Source organism: Chinchilla lanigera, unplaced genomic scaffold (genome assembly GCF_000276665.1).
Source record: "Chinchilla lanigera isolate Chin_1 unplaced genomic scaffold, ChiLan1.0 scaffold00017, whole genome shotgun sequence".
Lineage (NCBI taxonomy): Eukaryota > Metazoa > Chordata > Mammalia > Rodentia > Chinchillidae > Chinchilla > Chinchilla lanigera.
This window is the reverse complement of record NW_004955418.1, coordinates 17,896,855-17,917,603: the sequence shown is the minus strand read 5'-3', so window position 1 is coordinate 17,917,603 and position 20,749 is coordinate 17,896,855. Positions and strand designations below refer to the sequence as shown.

The 20,749-nt window shown below is 34.8% G+C and overlaps 1 protein-coding gene across 8 annotated transcripts in view; it reads right to left on the bottom strand.

The window, feature by feature from the left end:
* Kiaa0825 (KIAA0825 ortholog) overlaps window positions 1-20,749 on the bottom strand; it is a 384,762-nt gene that overhangs the window by 285,799 nt on the left and 78,214 nt on the right. For all 8 annotated transcript variants that reach the window (XM_005382250.2, XM_013512985.1, XM_005382255.2 and 5 more), the window contains exons 5-6: window positions 9,668-9,829; window positions 914-1,002 (exon numbers count right to left, since the gene is read on the bottom strand). In XM_005382250.2, coding sequence (XP_005382307.1) covers window positions 914-1,002; window positions 9,668-9,829 — 251 coding nt within the window. The remainder of the gene's footprint in view (window positions 1-913; window positions 1,003-9,667; window positions 9,830-20,749) is intronic.

The window sequence follows — 20,749 nt, the reverse complement described above, 5'->3', positions numbered from 1 at the left end:
TCTAGGTTGAAAGTATGGTAAAACTATGTGTTATCTGCCTTTTAAAATATTTACCTTGTATTGGTCAGGATTCTTTAAGCAAACAGAAACCACTCAAGGTATATTAAAAGGAAGAATATAATGTAGGGTATTGGTTACCTAGGTGATGGAAGATTTGGGAAACCAAACATAGACTGTGAAGCACAACAGATATTAATGCAAAAGAAAACTACATCTACTCATATGGCTGGAGGAGCAGAAAAAGGGGATTGTGCCATGGGAAACTAGAACCTGGGGCTAGCAGTGGAAGCTAAACCCAAGGCAGACCAGTTGGAATCATGCAGGGTGGGAGCCAAGTACACAGAGGAGATAGAGAAGTCTCAGTCACTGCCAGAGATTGTCCCTGAGGGAAAAGTGGAAGAAATACTCTTGTCTTTCTGCAACTCCTACACTCCAATCTTCCGTCAATGCCTTTAATTAACCAGATCTTCCCAGAACCCAGAAAGCAAAAGTGCCTAGGAGATATAATTATCTATAGAATTATATAGAAACAGAGCAGGAGAAAAGGGGTAATGCATCAGTAAGCAAGCACAGGTTGGGCACACAAAATAAAATAAAAGTAGTTCAAACAATTATTCTCTACCTCCTTTTACCTCAGTTACCTCACTTTTTAACAATGGCCTATAGCTCACATTCTCCAAGTGCAGACCTTGAGTCAGGATAGGAACAAAGTCTTTTGACCTCCATCTCTCTCCGGCCATGGAACAGACAATACAGGAGAACACTCACACCACTAAACTGATTTTTCTCAAAAACTGATAAGCCAATCTATAATCAGAAAAATTTTAGGGGCAAAGAGGAAAACTTAGGACATCATGATTCATAATGGGCTCACAGACATGAGGTGCTATTATTTATGAATAAAATTTCTTACCTCTTTTACTGGTAGCAATTGCTCTGAAGGAATACTAGTTTCATTTGGTTTCTCTATTTTAATTTCCTGATTGGATTTCTCCAAAATTCCTAACAGAACAGAAACAACAAATATATTTTAAAAGAATGAACGACGCTAGCTGTGATGAAGAGATTCAGATTAAAATTAATTATGCACAAAAGCTCTACCTAGAGCATATATGTGCACAGAAATACACATACATACACACACACACACACACACACACACACACACACACACACACACACATATATGCACAGACACCCATCAATATTCAGGAAATACAGCCAACAAGATGTAGGGTGTAGCTCAGTGTGGTAGGTAATCCCAGCAATACAGGTGGCTGAAATAGGAGGACTGAAAGTTTTAGCCCCACCTGGGCAATTTAGGGACTCAATAAGACCCTATCTCAATAAAAGAATAAATGAATAAATAAATAAATAAATAAATAACTGGGGATATAGCTCATTAAGAAGGTCCTGGGTTCAATTCCCATTATAGGGGGAAAAAGTAGGGTAATAACACCATGATAATAATGAAAACCTCAAAATATATAGTTTTTTTACATATACCATACTACTTGGTGAAATCTACATAATAGTTATTTTATAATTGATGTATATGACAATACAATATGCAAAGATCTTTTGTCATTACTTCATTTTCATGTTGACAGTGTAAGATGAATTAAAAGCAGAAAATAAGCTTTTTGCTCATTTCAAAACCTAAATTCTAAATTAGTACATATAAAAACTGGTGGTATTTCTTAACACAAGAACACTTCCTTTCTTGAATCAAAAAACAGGAACACAGAAAATTATCAGTATATTAGAAAAATATACCTTTAATAACCATATCAATAATTAATCTGAAAATACCAAACGCAGAGAAAAACAGGTTACAGTCCCTGGCTCCTAAAATAGAAATACCTTCTCAACTTAAGAAATAATTTCCCACTGGGAAAAAAACAAACCTACAAAATAAATAATGCTTCAAAGGGAAATCTTTCTATTTTTTCCATTAAAGTTACACTAATGATAGTTTGATTCAATACTTTAGTATTTACTTTGTTTTCTTAGACTTAGTAGATGAGGATAAATGATACACTATGATCTAATTTTTCTGCTATTTTTTTCTAATTTTCCAGGAAGGTTACAAATTAATATCTCATTCCTGGAACAAAGTAAATATCAAAATTTTATCATTTTATCAGTAGGGATTCCAACCAATAGAGTTTTCCAATAGAATGATTTGTTTTTCTTCCTTTAAATATAGTTCTATGATGTTAACTAAGAATAATTTTTAAGAACTACTTAGAAATAAAAGCTACTTTGTTATATCAGTAACGTTCCTATCAACATTCACATACATAGAGTATACTAATGGTAAATAGTCCAGTTGTTAGGCCATAACACCATAGCTATGTTTGGAGAAGTGCCTCCCAAGTGCTCCTGGAAGTGATGGAACCTTTAGGAAGCAGGGCCTGGTTGGAGGATGTTAGGTTCCTGGGGGTGCGTACTTGAGGTGGATACTAGGACCCTCGCCCTTTTCTCTGTCTTTGCTTCCCAGCCACCATGAGGTAGATGTCTCCTTGGCCAGGTACTCAGTCCTGTAATGGACTGTACTGCCACAAGCCCAAAGTCAACAGCGCCAAGGGACCATAGAATGAGACCTCTAAAACCGTGAGCCAAAATAAACCTTTCCTGCTGAGTTCATTACCTTGGTATTTTGTCTCAGTCACTAACCATTTTCAGGAAATTTTTTCAAAGTTTATTTTGAGGAAGAGTATTCCTCAACCCTCAAGTTTGTTCACTGTTTTGGATATTTTTTAAGACCTCAGAGAATTTGCATAAAGTGATAGAAAAAATATGTAACATAACTACACTGCCAGAACTACAATTTAAAACTCCAGTTTTATTTTTCAAGACACCTCCCAACTTTGAGGTTTTAGAGTCAAATATTTGACTGTATTTATTCTAAAATGGTTTATTTTATTCTAAGTTTCTATTTATTCTAATTCTATTTATTCTAAATTTATTCCAAAATATTTGACTCTATTTATTCTAAAATGGTTTTTCTATGGTTTGTACTTTATAATGCCTTTTTAAAAAGATGGGCTTATGAGTAAGATTCATTTCTAACACTAAACTAAAATTCAGATTACCCATGGATATTTTTTTAAATAAAAGAAAATGAAACAAAAAAAGGAAAAAAATGGACTATTTTTTCAAAAGAGCCATATAGAAAAGGCTTTCCAGAACACAAACAGCAGAAGTCATAAAATAATTTTCAAAAAAAAATATACCATTAACAGTCAACATCAATACAATAAACTCACTTGGCAATCTTTCTCAAATTGCTCATTTAAGTAAAATAATTGACTTTATTTGCAGAGATGTTTTAGATTAACATAAAAATTGAGCAGAAAGTACAGAGCTCCCATGTCATTTCCTCATCTTTAGTTTCCCCTATTGTTTATGCCTCTGCTGCTGTGTTGAATGAAAATTAAAATATTATTACTAACTAAAGTTCACAATTTACATTAGGATTTACATTTTCTGTTGGGTGATTCTACAGATTTTGTCAAATACATGATGTTATGTGTATACCATTACTTTATCATATGTAGTAGCTTCATTGCTCTGAAAACTCCCTTCTACTCTACCTACATATGTATCTCTCCTTTCTTAATATCTATGCTTGGCAGAATAGATCTTTTAAACAGCTTTACAGTTTTGCTGGTATCATAATATCTTAGAGTTGGCACCATACAGTATGTCACCTTTTCAGATTGGCTTCATTCACTTAGCAATTTATCATTAAGATTCTTCCATGTTTTTTCATGGCTTGGCATTTCATTTCTTTTTATTGATGAATAATATTCCCTTGTATTGATATACCACAGTTTATTTACTCATTCACCTACTGAAAATCATCTGTGTTGCTTCCAAGTTTTGGTAACTGTGAATCAAGTTGCAATAAACATTCACAAGCAGGTTTTGTGTGTATGTAAGTTTGCAGCTCATTTGGGTTAATACTTAGGAATGCAATTGTTAGATTATAAGATAAGACTATGTTTAGCTCTGTAAGAAGCTGCCAAACTGTCTTCCAAAGAGGCTGCACTATTGTGCATGTCTAGCAGCAAACAATGAGAGTTTCTGTTGTTCCACATCCTTGCCAGAATTTGCCCACTGTTTTTTTGTTTGTTTGTTTGTTTGTTTTCCAGTACCAGGAATCAAACTCACGACCTTGTGCTTGCCATGCAGGCACTGTGCCACTGAGCTAAATCCCCAGCCCCTTGCCCATTGTTAATATTCTGGATTCGAGCCTTTCTAATAGGTGGCTCTTCTTTTAGTTTGCATTTCCCTAATGATATATAATGTTCAGTATCTCTCCATATACTTACTTGCCATCTGAATGTGCTCTTCATTGAGATGTATGTCCAGATATTATTTGCACTGCATATTTAAATTGAATTGTTTTCAGAGTTGAATCCTAAGAGTTTTTTGTTTATTTTGGATACAAGTTTTTATCAGATATGTATTTTACTATTTTTTAGTATTTTTTTAGTCTGTGGCTTATCTCTTAATCATCTTTAGGACTATACATTTTTATTTGACAATTATACTGTTGAAATTTACCTTCCAGATATACAAGTAGTTGTGCACATGTAAGGCACAGTTTAAGGAACTCTATCATGTCATTTTTTGTGGTAGCAAATGAAAAGGGAAAAGCTCTAAACATCCATCAATTAATAGCTTGTGAAATTGATATATGCAACAATGTTCAGCTGTTAGAAAGAATTAGTTGTCTCTACATGTATTTTCTGAATTTTTAATAAGAACATCAGGCTAGTGTAAGAAGCTTTGTGTTATTTTAACATGGGGATATTTAGTAGCTGTTTCTAGAAGTGGAAACTAGACACATGAGATGGAAAAAGACATAATTTCATCAGATATCCTTTTGTCCTATTCAAAAGTTTATAATGTGCATGTGGTCCTATTCAAAAGCAAATTTAAAGACAAAGATAATAAAGATCAAGTTGCTAATGACATGAAGAGACTTGGATCCTTAATATCATTCTACTTTTCTTCAGATAGCTCATAAAACCAGCTAATTAAGGAAGTATTTAGCCTAAGGCAAAAAATAGCACTAGTTTGAAACATAAGCTTTGTGGATTTGTTTCTGGAAATAACTATCTGCTGCTATTGTTACAGTTTAAGTCATAGGAAGAACAGTTAATTATCTTGTATTTATCACTTCACTCCCCAAATACATTATGTTTATTCACTAAATGTAATGTACTCAGATGTTTATTTAAACCATCTGCCTATTTTCAAGGTGAGTAAGAAAAAAAGATCAGTGTTCCAAGACATCTTTTTTGTGTACAACTCCAAAGTGAGAGAAAAAAATGAATTATCAAGCAATTATGGTAACCTTTAAAATATTACCCCCTTAAGAAAATTTTAAAACATATTTTAAAAGTTTAAATTTATACAGGAAAGCAGATGTGATCATTTTGAGGCAGAACTAGTAATACTGAACCCACACAAAATGCCCCATGGTTTTAGTAAATTATGCCATTTTCATATTTTTTTTAGGATTCAAAAAGGTCAATTTCATAATTTGGCAATGTAAAACTTTACAAATTCTGTGAACACTTGGGGAATTACTGTACATATTTCATATACATTGAAAACACTGTCTAGAGAAGACAGTTCATTTTTGGCTCATGACTCTAAAATATAGTTATTTATATGTAATCAACACTAGTTTCTCTAAGAGCGTGCCTAGATTAAGAACCTCAGAAGAGTGCAGAGGGTCACAAGAATGCCAGCTGCTCAACAGCTTCCCCTACAGAGTTCTCTGTGGTTCATTTTACACTTCAGGTTAGTTTCCACACTGCTGCTTTCTTTCATAGAGAGTGGAGGTTGGCAGTACTTCCTGTGACATCCACTTTCACACCCAAATTGGTCTTCATAGGTTCCCATTGTGTGCACTACAAAGCAACTGGCCTTGTTGGCAGCTCTAAGTGGGAAGTATAAGTCTTTCTTTTCTTCTTCACTGTTCTTTTCTGGCTCACAAGCAACCTCCCACCAAAAGCTTGAATCTGTAGAAGAGACTACATCCAAGAGATAATACCATGAAAAAGTATGAAGAGAAGCCCAGGTGGCCACCTTGCAAATTTCCAATGTGGAAGCCTTCGACCTCTCTGCCCAAGAAACAGTGAAAGTCCTAGAGTAATGAGCTTTACAAACCCTAGGAGCCTCTTTACCTTAACTACATACGCCTCCCTAATACAATCCCTTAACCATCTAGCTAAGGAACTCTTAGAAGCCATTTGACCCCTCTTAAGACCCCCTAAGAGTACAAACAATCTTTCAGAAGATCTGAAATCTTTGATTCTTCTGAGACAAACCCTAAGTGTTCTTCTTACATCCAATTGAAGCAGCCATTGCTCTTTGTCATTGCTAGGGCTAAAGAAAAATGAGGGCCAAGAAACCTCCTGGTTTAGATAAATCTCAGATGCCACCTTTGGAAAAAGTGAGGAACTGCCCAAAGAATGGCTTTATTCTGAAGGAGCATTAGAGATGTGCCATAAAAACCCAAAGCCAGTCCATAAAATACCATCATCTAAAAGAAATACAATAAGGCATCAATACACTTAAATAATGCCATATCATTTTCTGATGAAAAAAGAAAACCATCAAATCATGACCAAACAAAAACAAATAAACATAATGAGTGAATATCTTTTTCTTCTCAGAAAAGATTTCTTTTGTCTCTACAAAAGCTCGTGTTCACATTCAAATTGCTAAGAGAACTGCCAATTTGGCTAAGTTGACAATATAATAGTAAACAACAAAGTAGAAAGTAAAATATTTGGTTAATCATCTTACATTTTCTGTATGTGATGTTATGCACCTGAGTTTTTAAAAAACCATCTGGAAAAGAACCCTTCATTTTCCTTAGATTATTTGGGTTACATAGAAATAATAGAAAACGTTTTCCAAGTTAACAAAATATACTCTAATCAAAACAAACACACAGAAGACCAAATAACTTGTTCTCTTTTTTCTTTTCTTTCTTATCCTCTCATAGAAAAGATTTTTAAGCAAAATATGAACTATATCAGGAATATCCAACAGTTAGCCTATATATATTTAGTTTCTTTAATGATCAGTTTCAAAGAACATTATTCTTTCTCATTTCAGAAAGTAATCATTTGATAAAAACTGATTAACTTGGATATACTGAAAAAACATTTAAGATTTTTTTGACAATTTTCCCCAATATCATTCTTCTTAGAGAATCATTACATTAAGTTGTGTCAGATTATATCAACCTTCACTTTCTTTCCAATAAATAATTTCAGCAATGAAGAATACATATATCACAAGGAGATGTTCCAGGACTCAGACATTTCTGATATGTGCTGTTCAAAATTCCTTCTTCATACTGTATTTGATCATCTATTGTGTGTTTACATAGTACACTATTATTATTAATATGATATTGAAGTTACTTTAATCCACCATATTGCTTTTGTGACAAATTTAGGGTAAAAAAGTATATTGTGACATAATTATATATTTACTTGGTTGATTTTATTCAAGGATGATAACAGCATCTCTCAAATACACAGCATTTGCAGGTCTCCATATTGCTTGGTCTTAATCTAATGGAGCTAAACAAGGCTTTCAAAAATGTTTTTTTTGCCTGAAATAAGCATGTTAAATGTTTTCTTTAATTCTGAGCCATTTTATTTTTATATCTTGACACACTATTTCTCTAACACACTTTTAATTTCAAAGTTATGCTGAACTTAAGAATAAAATTCTCACTCAAACCTCAACAGCCTGAACTAGGACTAAAACAAGATGATTCCAGATAGGTAGGGACACTAGATGTTTGGAGTTCATTTTGTTTCTTGATTCACAATTCAGAAAAGATCTAGTAGGGAGGTAGTTAAGAGATGCCTAATCTTAGCAGGGCATGATGGTTGAGTACCACCATGGATGTCAGCTGTCTGAGGCATTAGCATGTCAATCAATAATTAAGATGTCGTACTGCTCTATTCAGATCTCTTTGTAGAAGACCCATGAGGGTCACATTATCTCATAATTAAATCTACTTTTTCATTTTGATTTTCCATTAATATTCATATTTTCTTTCTTATATTTTTATCTTTTGTTAGCTTCACAAAGTCTGCAATTCACTTCCAGTTTTCTTCAAATTAGCTCCAAATTTGGAAAAGTGATCACTATAGTCTGGATACAGTTTGACTATGTCCCACAAGGGCTCGTGTGTTAAATGGGTAGTCCTCGGTGTGGGAAGACTGAAGTGGTAGAATCTGTAGTAGGTGGAGTCTGGGGAAGGGGGCATTGGGAGCACCACCCTCAAAAAGATTATGGTGTTTCTTATGACTTTAGTTCTTGTGGGAGAGTTCCTGCATAGAGAGCAAGGTTGGACCTTCTTCTCACTCAGGCTTACTGTCTGCCATACTTATGTCACTGTCATGCCATTTTCCATAAGGCAGCACAGGCAGAAGTACCCTCACCATAACCAGCACCTTGTATCTTAGACTTTCAGTTTCCCAAGCTGCTAGCTCAGTTAACCTTCTTTCATTCCAAATTATCCAGCTTTAGGTATTTTATTACAGTGCTGCAAAATGGACTAATACAGTGATCCACATCATTTACTTTGTAATAGTGCTGCCTAAACTTAACCTGAAACATGGGAAGCCAGTAAATCATGTTAATAGAAAACAAACTTCAAGTCTATAACTTGTCCAATATTATTTACACAAGGCAAAAAAATACACACATTTATTTCACTCAGTATGTTTACTCTTGTAATTTTTTTACTAAGAAATTGTGGTTTGGACTTGCAAATTTCATATTATGTGTTAATCCTCTCCTTGCCTCACTTCATTTTGCCAAGCCAGCCATTCTCCTTAGAATGATATATAGTATTATCACACAAAATGGAGCGCTATACATTCCAATCTATCAAAAATAAAAATCTTTATAAATGTAGCTATAAGAACAGGGAACATGCCTTAACCATTACACCTTTGAATTTTTTTTAAACATAGCTTCCTTCAAAGGACTTTGTAAGGCTAAGTAAACTTAAAACAGTATATTATATTTTTGAAAGTATATTATATATTATATTGTTATTTTTAATTACTCACATTTATTGTTTATGATATGATTAGTCCTTTAAGTACTTAATATACACAAAGTTATTTAATGCTCATAACCCTATAGACTGTCTTGGAATTGGAAGCATCTAACCATAAAATGAAACAAAAGGAAAATTAATTTAATCCTCCATGATTACTTTCAAGACAGGAAAACTCAGACCTAAGGAGGTTAAACTCTTTGCTCCTGATCACCTAGCTGCAACCACTAGCAGAAGAAATACTAGGTCCTCTAGTCTACTTAATCTTCCATAGGCCAAGCAGTTTTTCTTTGAAAAAAGAAAATTATCTAATTTTAGATAAAGACAATTACCCTAAATGTATTTAGGATGCTTTGTCAGTTAGAATTAAATAATCTGCCAAGTTCAAAAACTAAAAATGAAATCTATGGCGTGCGTTGTGCTAAACATCTATCTAAAGAACGTTACCATGTATTTTTTTCAAATGATGGCATAGATTCAAAGTGGCAGGAAATAAAAACAGGGAAAAGTTATAGATTTACAAATTTAAACAAAAGAACATATTACCTGAAGTATCCCTGGACATCTTAACTGGCAAAAACATTGCTTCAAATAATTCTTGAATGTTGTTTTCTAGCTCCAAAAAGGATTTTATGAGCTGTGATAAGAATTTGAGTTCATCTGAGGATAGAGAAAGGTTTCTTCCTTTCTGTGGGAATTCAGGAGTAACTGTGAAAGAGAAGTTCAATACTGTTGGACATTTTTGTTTGTTTTCTCAGTAAATATTAAAATAATCTATGTGATTCCATACATCATCAAAACTAACAAGATGCTCCATATTTAAAACAAGTTTGTTCATTAAAAAACACATATGAAATTTTTTCGGAGAGTTTTTATCCCCTCTGGGAAGCTGGAGACAAATATTCTATTTGATACAAATATGAAGAATACATTAATTTTCAGAGCTATAAACAGGAAGGTGATTTGCTATCATAAAAATCACATTTTAAAACCATCCTTGTTTTAAGTTAAGTTTATCATAATTTGAATCTGATCATGAGAAAAAATCAGACAACCTTCAATTGAGGGACATTCTGCAAAATAACTGGTTTGTACTATTAGAAAAGTGTCATGTAAGGAAACATAGAGAGTAGGAAACATTCTAGCATAAAGGAGCCTGAGAGGATATGATCACATAAATCAGTACATTATCAACACTTTATTTTGCTACAAAGAAAATTATTGAGGGAATTTGGTGAAATGTGAGTCACTTCTACAATGGAAGCTATTATTGCAGTTAATTATTAATTCCCTGACTTACCTGACCATGCTGTGGTTTTGAAAAAGAAGCTCTTGTTTTTAGGAAATACATATTGTAGCAGATAAGAATAAACTTCTGCAACCTAAACAAGGTTCAGGGAAAACAAGTATTGAGGAGAAAGAGAAAGAGCAAATGTAGAATTGTGGTAAAATAAAATATTAACATTTGGGGAATCTGTGTACGAAAGAAAGTTGGAAATTCTTTGTAGTATTCTGCCAGAGTTTTGCAAGACTGCAATTAAAATGAAATCTTAAAGGCAAAAAGGCCAGGTAAAGGATATAGACTTTATAGGTGTTGCATAAAGTCTTTAAGACTTTATACGTGTTGTTTCTATGTCATTAAAAAGGACGAAGTTATCAATTGACAAAGAGGTAGATGACATAATTTGTGAAATCATATTTTAAAATAACTCTTAAGTAATTATGATATCTATTGCCTTCATAAGAATACAACTTAAAGATTGATTTTTTTCTCTTACAATTCTGCTACTGGTCAAGTCACATTACCATTTTATTATGATAGAAAACACTTATGCCCTCTAAGAGTACAGAGAATGGTTCAAATATTACATATTCTTAACTTTACTTTGTTGATTTCATTATAGTTTGACATCACAAAATGACATGCTTGACCATGTTTTCAAGGATTTAAAGAATATTTCCTTTAGTGATGACACTTCTTAAAACATGTATTTAAGAATTATCTTGTGGAGTTATTATAACCTGGACAATTTATAAATCATAAAGTAAGCATATACTGCCTTGGATGGGAAAACCCTCAGAATGCTATTTAGAAACTGTGTAAGGATCTGATGACCCCACTGGGAGAAAAACTGTTTTCTTCACATTGTAGAAGGATGGTTCCAGGAATGTTACAATTATAAATTTCTAGGTAATCCACTTTACTGCAGTGAAACTTTAAAATGTTGACATCAAACATGTATCCATATGCTAGTCTTTCATGGAAGATCAAAAATATCATGGTATCTTTGTTAGTAACATGAGAAAGGCATCTATCAAATTCAGTGTGGCATTTACTTCTGTTCTAAGCAGAAAAAAAACTTTATAAAAAACACACAGATACCTATAAAACTTCTCTTTCATCTCTACCTTTAACTTAGTCCCACATACAGAAAAACTTACTTCTAAATAGCCCTACTTACACCTACCATTCTTCAATAAAGATTTTACAGTATAGAAGATATGAAAGTGGTATACATAACTAAGATTTTGCTAGAAAAATCATGCCCTCAAAAAATGAAAAGAAAAGAGAATTGCTATTTGGCCTGTTTGATTTCTCTTTAGCTTTGATTAGGGAGACAAGGGGCTAGTTTAATCTTCTAAATCTTAAAGTGCCTTCTAGATATAACATATTTTTAAAAGAAATTTTCAAAGTTTTTAAGAGTTCTTTCTAGTTATGAGGAAAGACAGTTCAATAGTTTGACTAAAACTTAAGCATAGAGAACTATTTATTTGGTTCATTCTAAATTGGAAGTATTTGTAAATGTTTACTGTAAGAAAAGAATCTCCCCAACAAACCCTTTAGGAGACATCACTATAATCTGTAGGGTCCAGCACTGCACATGAAGAGATCTTACCTTGGTGATCTAGACTAAGAAATACTTTGTAGTCCAGACATAGGACAATAGTGAAAGGCAAATCCATTTTAATTCAATAAATCTTTATCACTTAATAATGAAACAGGACAGAATAACATGTATGACCTAAATCTAATCATTTCTGTCCCAAAGAAGCACTGATTGTGGTGGAGGCCCATTAATTAGTAGTCCTTATTTCCTATCACTATTAGCTCAGTGTTCTCCCAAGGGGTGTTGTGAGGGTTCTTAATTTATGGGCAAAATAATTCTGTGATACAATCATTTTGTGAAAGGCCAATTAAAGCAAAATTAAACGCAAAGGGTGGAATAGCATTTCCCACACTTATTTGACTTATTTCCTCTTCAGTATCTCACAGGACTGGAGTCCTAATCATCATACCTTAGCTCATGATTTGTAACAGCCAAAGCATATCTAGTTTTCTGTCCCTTAGATTCTTCACTACTAACTAAATTAGGAAAGAATTTCTCCCAGCAGAAATTCTCTTTATATTTTCCTTCATTAAATTAGTCTCTTTCCTTCTTCTTTTAATATTATTCCTGTTTGCGCCTCTCTTCCAAGGCACCTCTCCAGAAAACTTCATCTGGATATAACCAGTCTAAGAGTCTTCTTTCTCTGACTCAATCTGGTCTTTATTTACTTACTAATCAAATTATTTTTTTAAATCACCATGGAACTGTGTTTCTTCCAAGAAGGCTTTAACATACATGTTCTTACAGAGGCAGCCATGTTTGGACTGCTACCAATCCTTGCTGTGAAATATCTGAAATAATGAGTGTTGCTTTAGTATACAGTGAGCTCTGGTTCTTAAAATATATAAATTTCACCCAATGTCTCAATAAAATTATAAAGAAAGAAAGGTAAATTTCTACTTCAGAGGAAGACATGTAATTTACCATGAGTTAGTAATGAAAGTAAGTCTGTGTAAATAATAACTAGATAGTTGAGAAGTTTTTCTTCTCTATTTTAATAAAAGTTTTTCTAAAATGCATATTAAACCTCTGCTTTCTTATTATTTAGACTGTATAGAATATGATTTAAATTTGTTTATGGCAAGATTATAATAAAAGTTATGTCTCTCCTACACTCAGGGACTAATGTTTGTCCTTCTTTTAAAGGGCATTTTACAAAGAGATAATCATTTGAAAAAGATATAGTCAAATAATCTGGTGAACTACTACATGCAAAATCCTCCTTAAGATGATCCACAATGCAAAATCACATATCAAAGTTTTTATTTGCTTCTATAGTAAAGTGGAAACATATAAAACAACATTTCTCAACCTTTTTCTGACTAATGAACACCAGTTTACCAGCACATCTATTCACTGCAGAGATTCTTCTCAAAAACAACAGTCTGATGGGCCCTGAGATGAACTGTACAGTGCAAGTATTTATATATGTTCTGTAGTTCTTCCTTCCACTGTTAGACCTTTGCTGTGGGTTCTTCTCATTGGTTGTGCAGTTGCTTTTACCACTACCATGTCCTATTGGTAGATTGCTGCTTCTAATAGCATGGAATTTTTGCAGATTCCTTTGAGAAATTAATGAAAGTCTCCTAACTCACCCTGACTCTTGCTGAAAAATCTCCGGGTAGTCACAGTTAGAGGGCTGACCCAATTCACCTGAAGTCTGGCTGTAGGTCTCAAATGGCAGCAGGGTCGTGGATCTTCTGTGTTACTACAAGGGTGCATTCCACGGTCATCTCCAGCTCTAATGAGTCCATGTCTCTGTGCCTAGAGCCCCATAAAAACTCCTTTTGAGCAAATGCCCCAAGTGAGTTTTGCACACACTGGAATTTGCGACCACTGCTGAGGGGTGCGTGAGTTCCAGCTAAAAGTCCCTGTAGTTGAAAATTATTCTCTGGGCAACAGAAAACCTAGATTTTGATCTTAGAAAGTCAACCAAAAAGGTGCTATTGTGTAAAGCACCAATGACCTTAAGAAAATAAAACTTGGCTTTTTCCATAGCCAGAAATTTATGACTTTCTTTATTTCTGGAAGAAACATGGAACACCTGTAGGAAAGTTTAAAGAACATATCGTATACCTTCTCCCTGGACAAAGGAAAAACTGCTGTTAGGAAAAAACCTAAAGAATAGTAGAGTTTCTTTAGACACATTCATCACAATGTAAAATGATTTCCATGAGGCCAGAGGCTCTGTCCAATTTATCCAAATTTTTAGCATCTCAGAACCAGCATGATCTCTTATACAAAGTAGGTACTGAAAAAAAACTGTTAAAAAATAAAATGAATGAAATTTCATGCATCCTAGAATAGCTAGGTTCAGCTCAAACAAAGATTTTATACCTAATTGGGAAATATATTCTTTAAAACATTAATATTTATAGATGCAAATTTGTAAATAAAGAAAATGTATTATAGAAACAGCCTATATAGTATTTGACAAAATAAAACTGAAAATTCTAAAATACACAATGTTAAGGGAAAAGAGAAAGGAAAAAAAGAAGGATGGGAAAATATATATATGTATACACACACACACACACACAGGATACCTAAGTGTACTACTAATTTCTATTGGTTTATTGAAAGGAACAGTTAATGCTTAATTGTTTTTGATCAATTTGGCATGCCTATATCTGGTAATGTGAAAAACTACTTTAAAGATAACCATATGCAATAGAACATCCATTGTTGATTTCCTATCAACTTATTTTGAAATTCTGTATCATTTTTAATGTTTTTTTGAAAAAATTTTATTCTCTTTAAAATAAAAAAGAAGTGAAAACAGAAAATGTGTGCAAATGGATAGGAAAACATGGTGGGCTTGTATTCTGGTAGAACATATTGACACAATTCATTCTAAAATATGATTTCCACACTTTTAAAAAATAAAAATGTAATTCAGAATAAACTTCACCCTGAAAAAGCACACAGCTGCTTTCAGAACTCTTGTCTAAAATTTTTAAAAAGATTCTTTTTCCCTCCCTCCAGCTCCACATATATTTATATATCTGTAGATATATGTATACATGTATTTATAGGTAAATGTGTGTATATATGTATAAACATGCATATATAAGTACATATATCTATATAAATATATCAGTTATGAAGGATATAAGGGAAACTATAAAAGGAGGATCACAAGATTGAGTCTGCCTTGGGCAGTTTAAGGAGTTAGCAGCACCTTGTCTTAAGAATTTAAGGGAGGGGGGACGGTGCTGATGCTATAGTTCAATGCAATGGCCCTGGCTTCAATCCCCAGTATCAGAAAAGAAATAAACAAACAAAGAAAGAATAAAACTTTTTTTTAAAAGCCTATACATTATAGACTATACATTTAAAAGTGTTTTTCATGCAGTGACTGACAGGTAAAATATTAGCCTCATTGTCTTCTAGTAAAATTTAGGACATTGAAAATAAACCTAGAGAAATATTAGGGCTCTTCACATTTGATCTGAAACCTAGCAGCATTTGGAATACATACCAAACTCCAGTGAAATCAGACAAACCATAAAAATACAGGTAGCAGGTGAAAGCACACATATTATTTTCCAAGACCATTAGCAACAGAATTCTTGTTAATAATAGCATTAAGATACAGGAGAAAATGAGACGCTACAGAATCAGATAATCTGGAGCTAGTGGATCAGTATAATAGGATAAAAGGCACACATTTCAGTTTTCCAAGAAAAGCGGACATCAGCCACCCTGTTATTGACTGTAAATGGATCCATTTTCAGTGCCACCAGACAAGTGATGTAAAAAGAGGTGACACAACCGCTATTGTAAGGCTTATTATTCCGCATGAAATTCATGACATAATCCAAAAGGAATATATTTGTTCCAGTAAAGGAAACTTTTAAACAGCATTATAATATGAAGTCTGCAAGGATTGCATGGGAACAAATAATAAGCAGTACCTTTCCCAGCACTCAGGGCCCTTCCTGAGAGCAGGTGGGACTTGCGATGTCCTCAGTGAGAGGACACCAGAGGCCTTCAGAGCCCTGGGCTCCCTGGAATACCAGGTTCCAAGGAGCCACAGCAGGGGAGAAGCAGGAGGCAAACACCACAACCCTAAGTTTGTAGAAAAGCTTTTTGGTTCCTGTAAGCCTAATAAGTATCCAGAAAATCACCAAAGACCGACAGGCATTACTTCTGCCACTAAGAAGAAAATGATGCTGTTTCTCCCCTTTCCTGTAGGATCATTTCTGTAACTTATACTTACTTGAAAATAGATATGATTAGAAAAGCATTCGGGATAAGAGTAAGGACGATTTCCACCTTAGTGTTCAGAACTAAAGTTGTCACTTCTCATGGCTTCCAAGGTTTCTCCACGTACCACCCAAAATAAGATGGGGTAAAGCTCGGAGTGATGAATGAGGGAGTGAACAAATGATTGGAGTGAACAAATGATTAAGGGACGAAGTGAGTATCTAGGAAGTGGAGTGAAATGGAATCAACATAAGCTGAATATGGGGAAAGTTAGATACTCCACAGGAATTGTCAAGACCCCTCTTCTACACTGTTAGAGTGAAGAAAGAGCTACAGAATTGGGCAGGTTGGGCCTCATAGGGTTAGTGAATCATTTTGAATCCAGGAATCATTTAACTTCCAGAAGTTAAGAAACCCCACCACCACTACCATTGCCTACTTGCGGTTTCCTCCCAAGGGATGTGATGCTATTTATAATTCTGTCACCTGCAGCACTAGGAGCCATGGAGAGAGAAGATAATGCGTGGGGGCAATGAGCCAGATAGCTTGGGTTCAAGTCCACACACTGCTCTCTACTAACTGCCTGACTGTGGGCAAGTGACTGCGTCTCCTTACGTCTTGATCGTGAGTTCCCACAGAACCTCAATGCCTGCGAGCCGGGAAGTGCTCCACACTGGGTAAATGTTCCTGCCCTTTGAGGAGCTTGTCCTCACACCCAGGCCAGGGTGGGCTCCTGTCCTCCATGCTGTGTTCTCCTTCACCTGGCACACACCTGCATTTCAGCACGTGCTATGCCACGCTATAAACTGTTCGTTTGGGAGTTATCTCCTGAAACGTTAGGTCCTTCTGGGCTGAGCTCCTCTCCCCATTACTGCACTCACAGATCCACCAGAGGGCCGAGGCAGAGGAATGACTCCAAAATGAATCATATCAGCACCTCTCCGAGACAAAACCCATTCCTTTCCACACATTTTATTTGACATTCCCCTCATAAAAGTGTTCCTTTCATAAAATACTAATCTCAATGTTTCACCAGTAGTTTACATCAATGAAATTCTTTAATAAAACACTTCATATTTATTCATATAATTATGGTACATCAACATACTAATTCCACATTGATTACTACATCAATTGCATATTAATAACAGTTTCATATTAATTTCATAATGACAGGAAATATTTTGAAGTGAAATGATCAAAAATTCCACATTAAAATCTATTTCACTATAGACTGATTTAAACATTGTTGTTATTTAGTGGATTCCACTGCTAAGGTTGACATTAATTAAGTTAAGCAGTGACCCTGTTCCAAGACCTTCCATTGCACCTCTATTGTGTTGATTCTTTAAAACACTGGTTTTGTGTGTGTGTGTGTATGTGTGTGTGTGTGAGAGAGAGAGAGAGACGGAGAGAGAGAGAGAGAGATCACAGAGATACAGGCTCTGAGTAAGGTGTTGGGAATATACTGAGTAATAACTAATGGCCTCACCCCTTTAGGAACTTGGACAATCATACAGATTAATATGAAGTGTCAACTGATTTCATGGTGGTATATGACAATGAAACGCTGAGAAGAGATTAAATTACTGATATACATTATACCTGCATTTCCTATACCTGACCTCTTTGATTATTTTGGGTCAAGATAGTTATTACACTAACTATGTACCCACCTTCAGGATTGATAACTGTAATTTAAAAAGAGATAGACCCATGGATAGAAAGAACCGCTGGGTTTGGAATAAGTGCTTCTGACCTACACAAACCCCTCACATGGGAAGGATGTCTGCTGCTTCCTTTGGAAGGGCCATACAGCAATAAACCTTGTTCACAAAGAGAAACTTAAGTAGCTGGAAAAGATGGAGATAGAGTTCCCTGAAGCTATTCTTCTGGGTCAGTGAAAAAAACTGAAAAGAAACTGCTTCTATTATTACCCTTTCATGGCTCCCGGGCCAACAGTGGCTCCACTGGATGTTACCTAAACTCATGGCTAAATGATAACGAAATTCTCTCACACTCCATTCCATCTTCTCTGGCAAAAGATGTCAGTATTACATTAGCAAGAGACTTGACTTTTTGTTCATTTGCTGGTGGTATGATACTCTTCTCCCTCTTCTATATTCCATCTTTCTGTCTTTTTCTTTTTGATGGAGAACATGAGAGGGAATATCTGACATCTGACTCCTGCTGTGGTCACTACTAGCTGAAGATGCTAATCAAAGAATGGGTTACATCTGAATTTAGGCAGACTCAAGAACTGTATCCAGGGCAATGTTTCTCAGTTGACTTTTATTTTATTCCAGCTTAACTTCAGAGCCCTGTTATAAACACTTATATATGCTGACCCGTTCAGGGAATAGCTTAATAATAAAATACCTCTACTGTAATGAAATGGGTTTTAGATTTTAAGTACTGTATCTAATTGCACATTATTAAAGGAATATCTTTCTAATATTCATTTCTCAGTCTCAAATTTTGCTAGAGTTTAGTTAATTATATTTCTTATCATATGTGTTACTTTCTCTTATCATGCCTAAAAATTAGCCTACAGGAAAAAAAAAAACCTAAACTAAGTTAACTTCATTTTTACTATAGCCTTAGGTTGTATCTGACAATTAATATTTCATTTTTAAAGGAATACAGCATGACAGAAAAGTTACACTATCAGCTCTTAATATAACATGTTAAAAATTAATTTTAAAAATTTAGCACAGGAATAAAAATAATGCAGTCATCAAAAAGATAGATTTAAGTTAAGACACCTGCTGAGTGTGCTCCCTAATATATTTTCTAATTGAGTCATAACCTTTCAAAAGAGAACAATTTTTCCTTTTTATAAGAAAAAAATACAAGATTCCATTCACACTTTTTTATCAGAAAATCATAATGGCTACGAACACATGTTAAAATTACTATGAAAAGAGATAGACATGGTGATAATAGAAATCCCTTGTGCCCACCTGGAATGTTGTGCTTATGAGCTTATTATTGTGTCACAGTAAGGCACAGGCCTTACAGGCAAGGGATTTCCGGGCGGGACCGTTATGGCACTTTGGTGGATTTTATGCCTAATCTTTCCATTTTAACTGCCTTCTTCACCTAGTTACAGTTATACAACCATAAAGGTAAAGACATATTGCCCTCAAACTTCGGCACCTTGGAGGCAGACACTGTCTTTTACACTGTCTCCCTCAGAAGGCCTCTGATCTATAGAAGGCATCCTCAAGTGGGTATCACTTGTTAATTCGACAAAGACTTGCCTGCAATGTATGCACAAGGCACCACGTGACACGCACCCCATGTGGTGACACAAGAGGGGTCCAGAGAGAGACCTGTAGGTGCACAAAGGCCATGCCTCAGACCTGTCACCACAGCTCCTGCAGTCATTCCTGAGCAAATTTACCTCTCTAACTATTTCAATTCCAGGGAGAAGAAAGAGATTGCATGTTCAATCCATAAGGAAAACTCAATGCCAAGAGAAATCCATGGAAAGGAAACTCAATGAAGAAAATACCAGCTGACTGACATCCTACTTTGATATAAGCAGGATGATATTTATGTCAGAATAGGATACTGGGCTCTGTTCTATACGGTTTGTTTCATGGAAGCATTTTCTTTTTCATTGAAAGAGAAAATACAAAATACATACAAAATTAAGCAACACAGTATTTCTTTTTTTGAGTATATAATTTAATCAAATATTAGATTCATTTGATTTTTTTGATTTTTTTGAGGCAGGGCCTCACTATGTAACCGAGGCTGGTACTGAGCTCACTATGTAGCCCAGGCTGGTCCTGAACTTGTGGTGATCCTCCTGAACTTGTGGTGAGGAGGAGGATCACCACTTTAGCCTCTCAAGTGCTGGGATTATAGACGTGTGTCACCATGCTTACTTTTACTTGATTTTGCTATTCCAATTAAAACATAAAACTCGTTCAATCAACACAAGTACTTTAACTCCAACTATATTTTGGATCCAGTGTTTTCAGTGCCCAGGTTTTGATGGAGAAGAGACGAAGGCAAGGGTAGACAGGAAGGAAGGAGCAAGTGAGAGGTCCGAGGAGCAGCAGTCCCCTCAAGTAGAGGTGCTGAGTGTGCATTATAGCTCATGGGACAAACACAGCCTTTCCCTTTGTAAACACTGGAAACAAAATCAAAAGAAGAAAACTGTTTCATGACATGAGAAAACTATATGAAGTTCAAGTTTCAGCGTCCATGAAGTTTCACTGGAAAGAGCCACGTTGACTGTCTGTAGATTATCTGTGGCTAGCTTATACAAGCGCAGAGTCCAGCAGTTGAAACAGAGATATGATGGCCTGCATAGCACAACATATTTACTAAGAGTCACAGAAATGTTTGCAAACCTCTGCCCCATAAAAACAGGAAAAGTGCAAAAGACAGAAATCAACTGAAACACAAAGGGGCAAAATGATGGAAAGGAGAGAAGAGCAACTAAGAGTTAATATTCCCTGGACAGGTACTACATAGCTACAAAATTATACCTACGTTATTTCCAAGTTTTCCTACA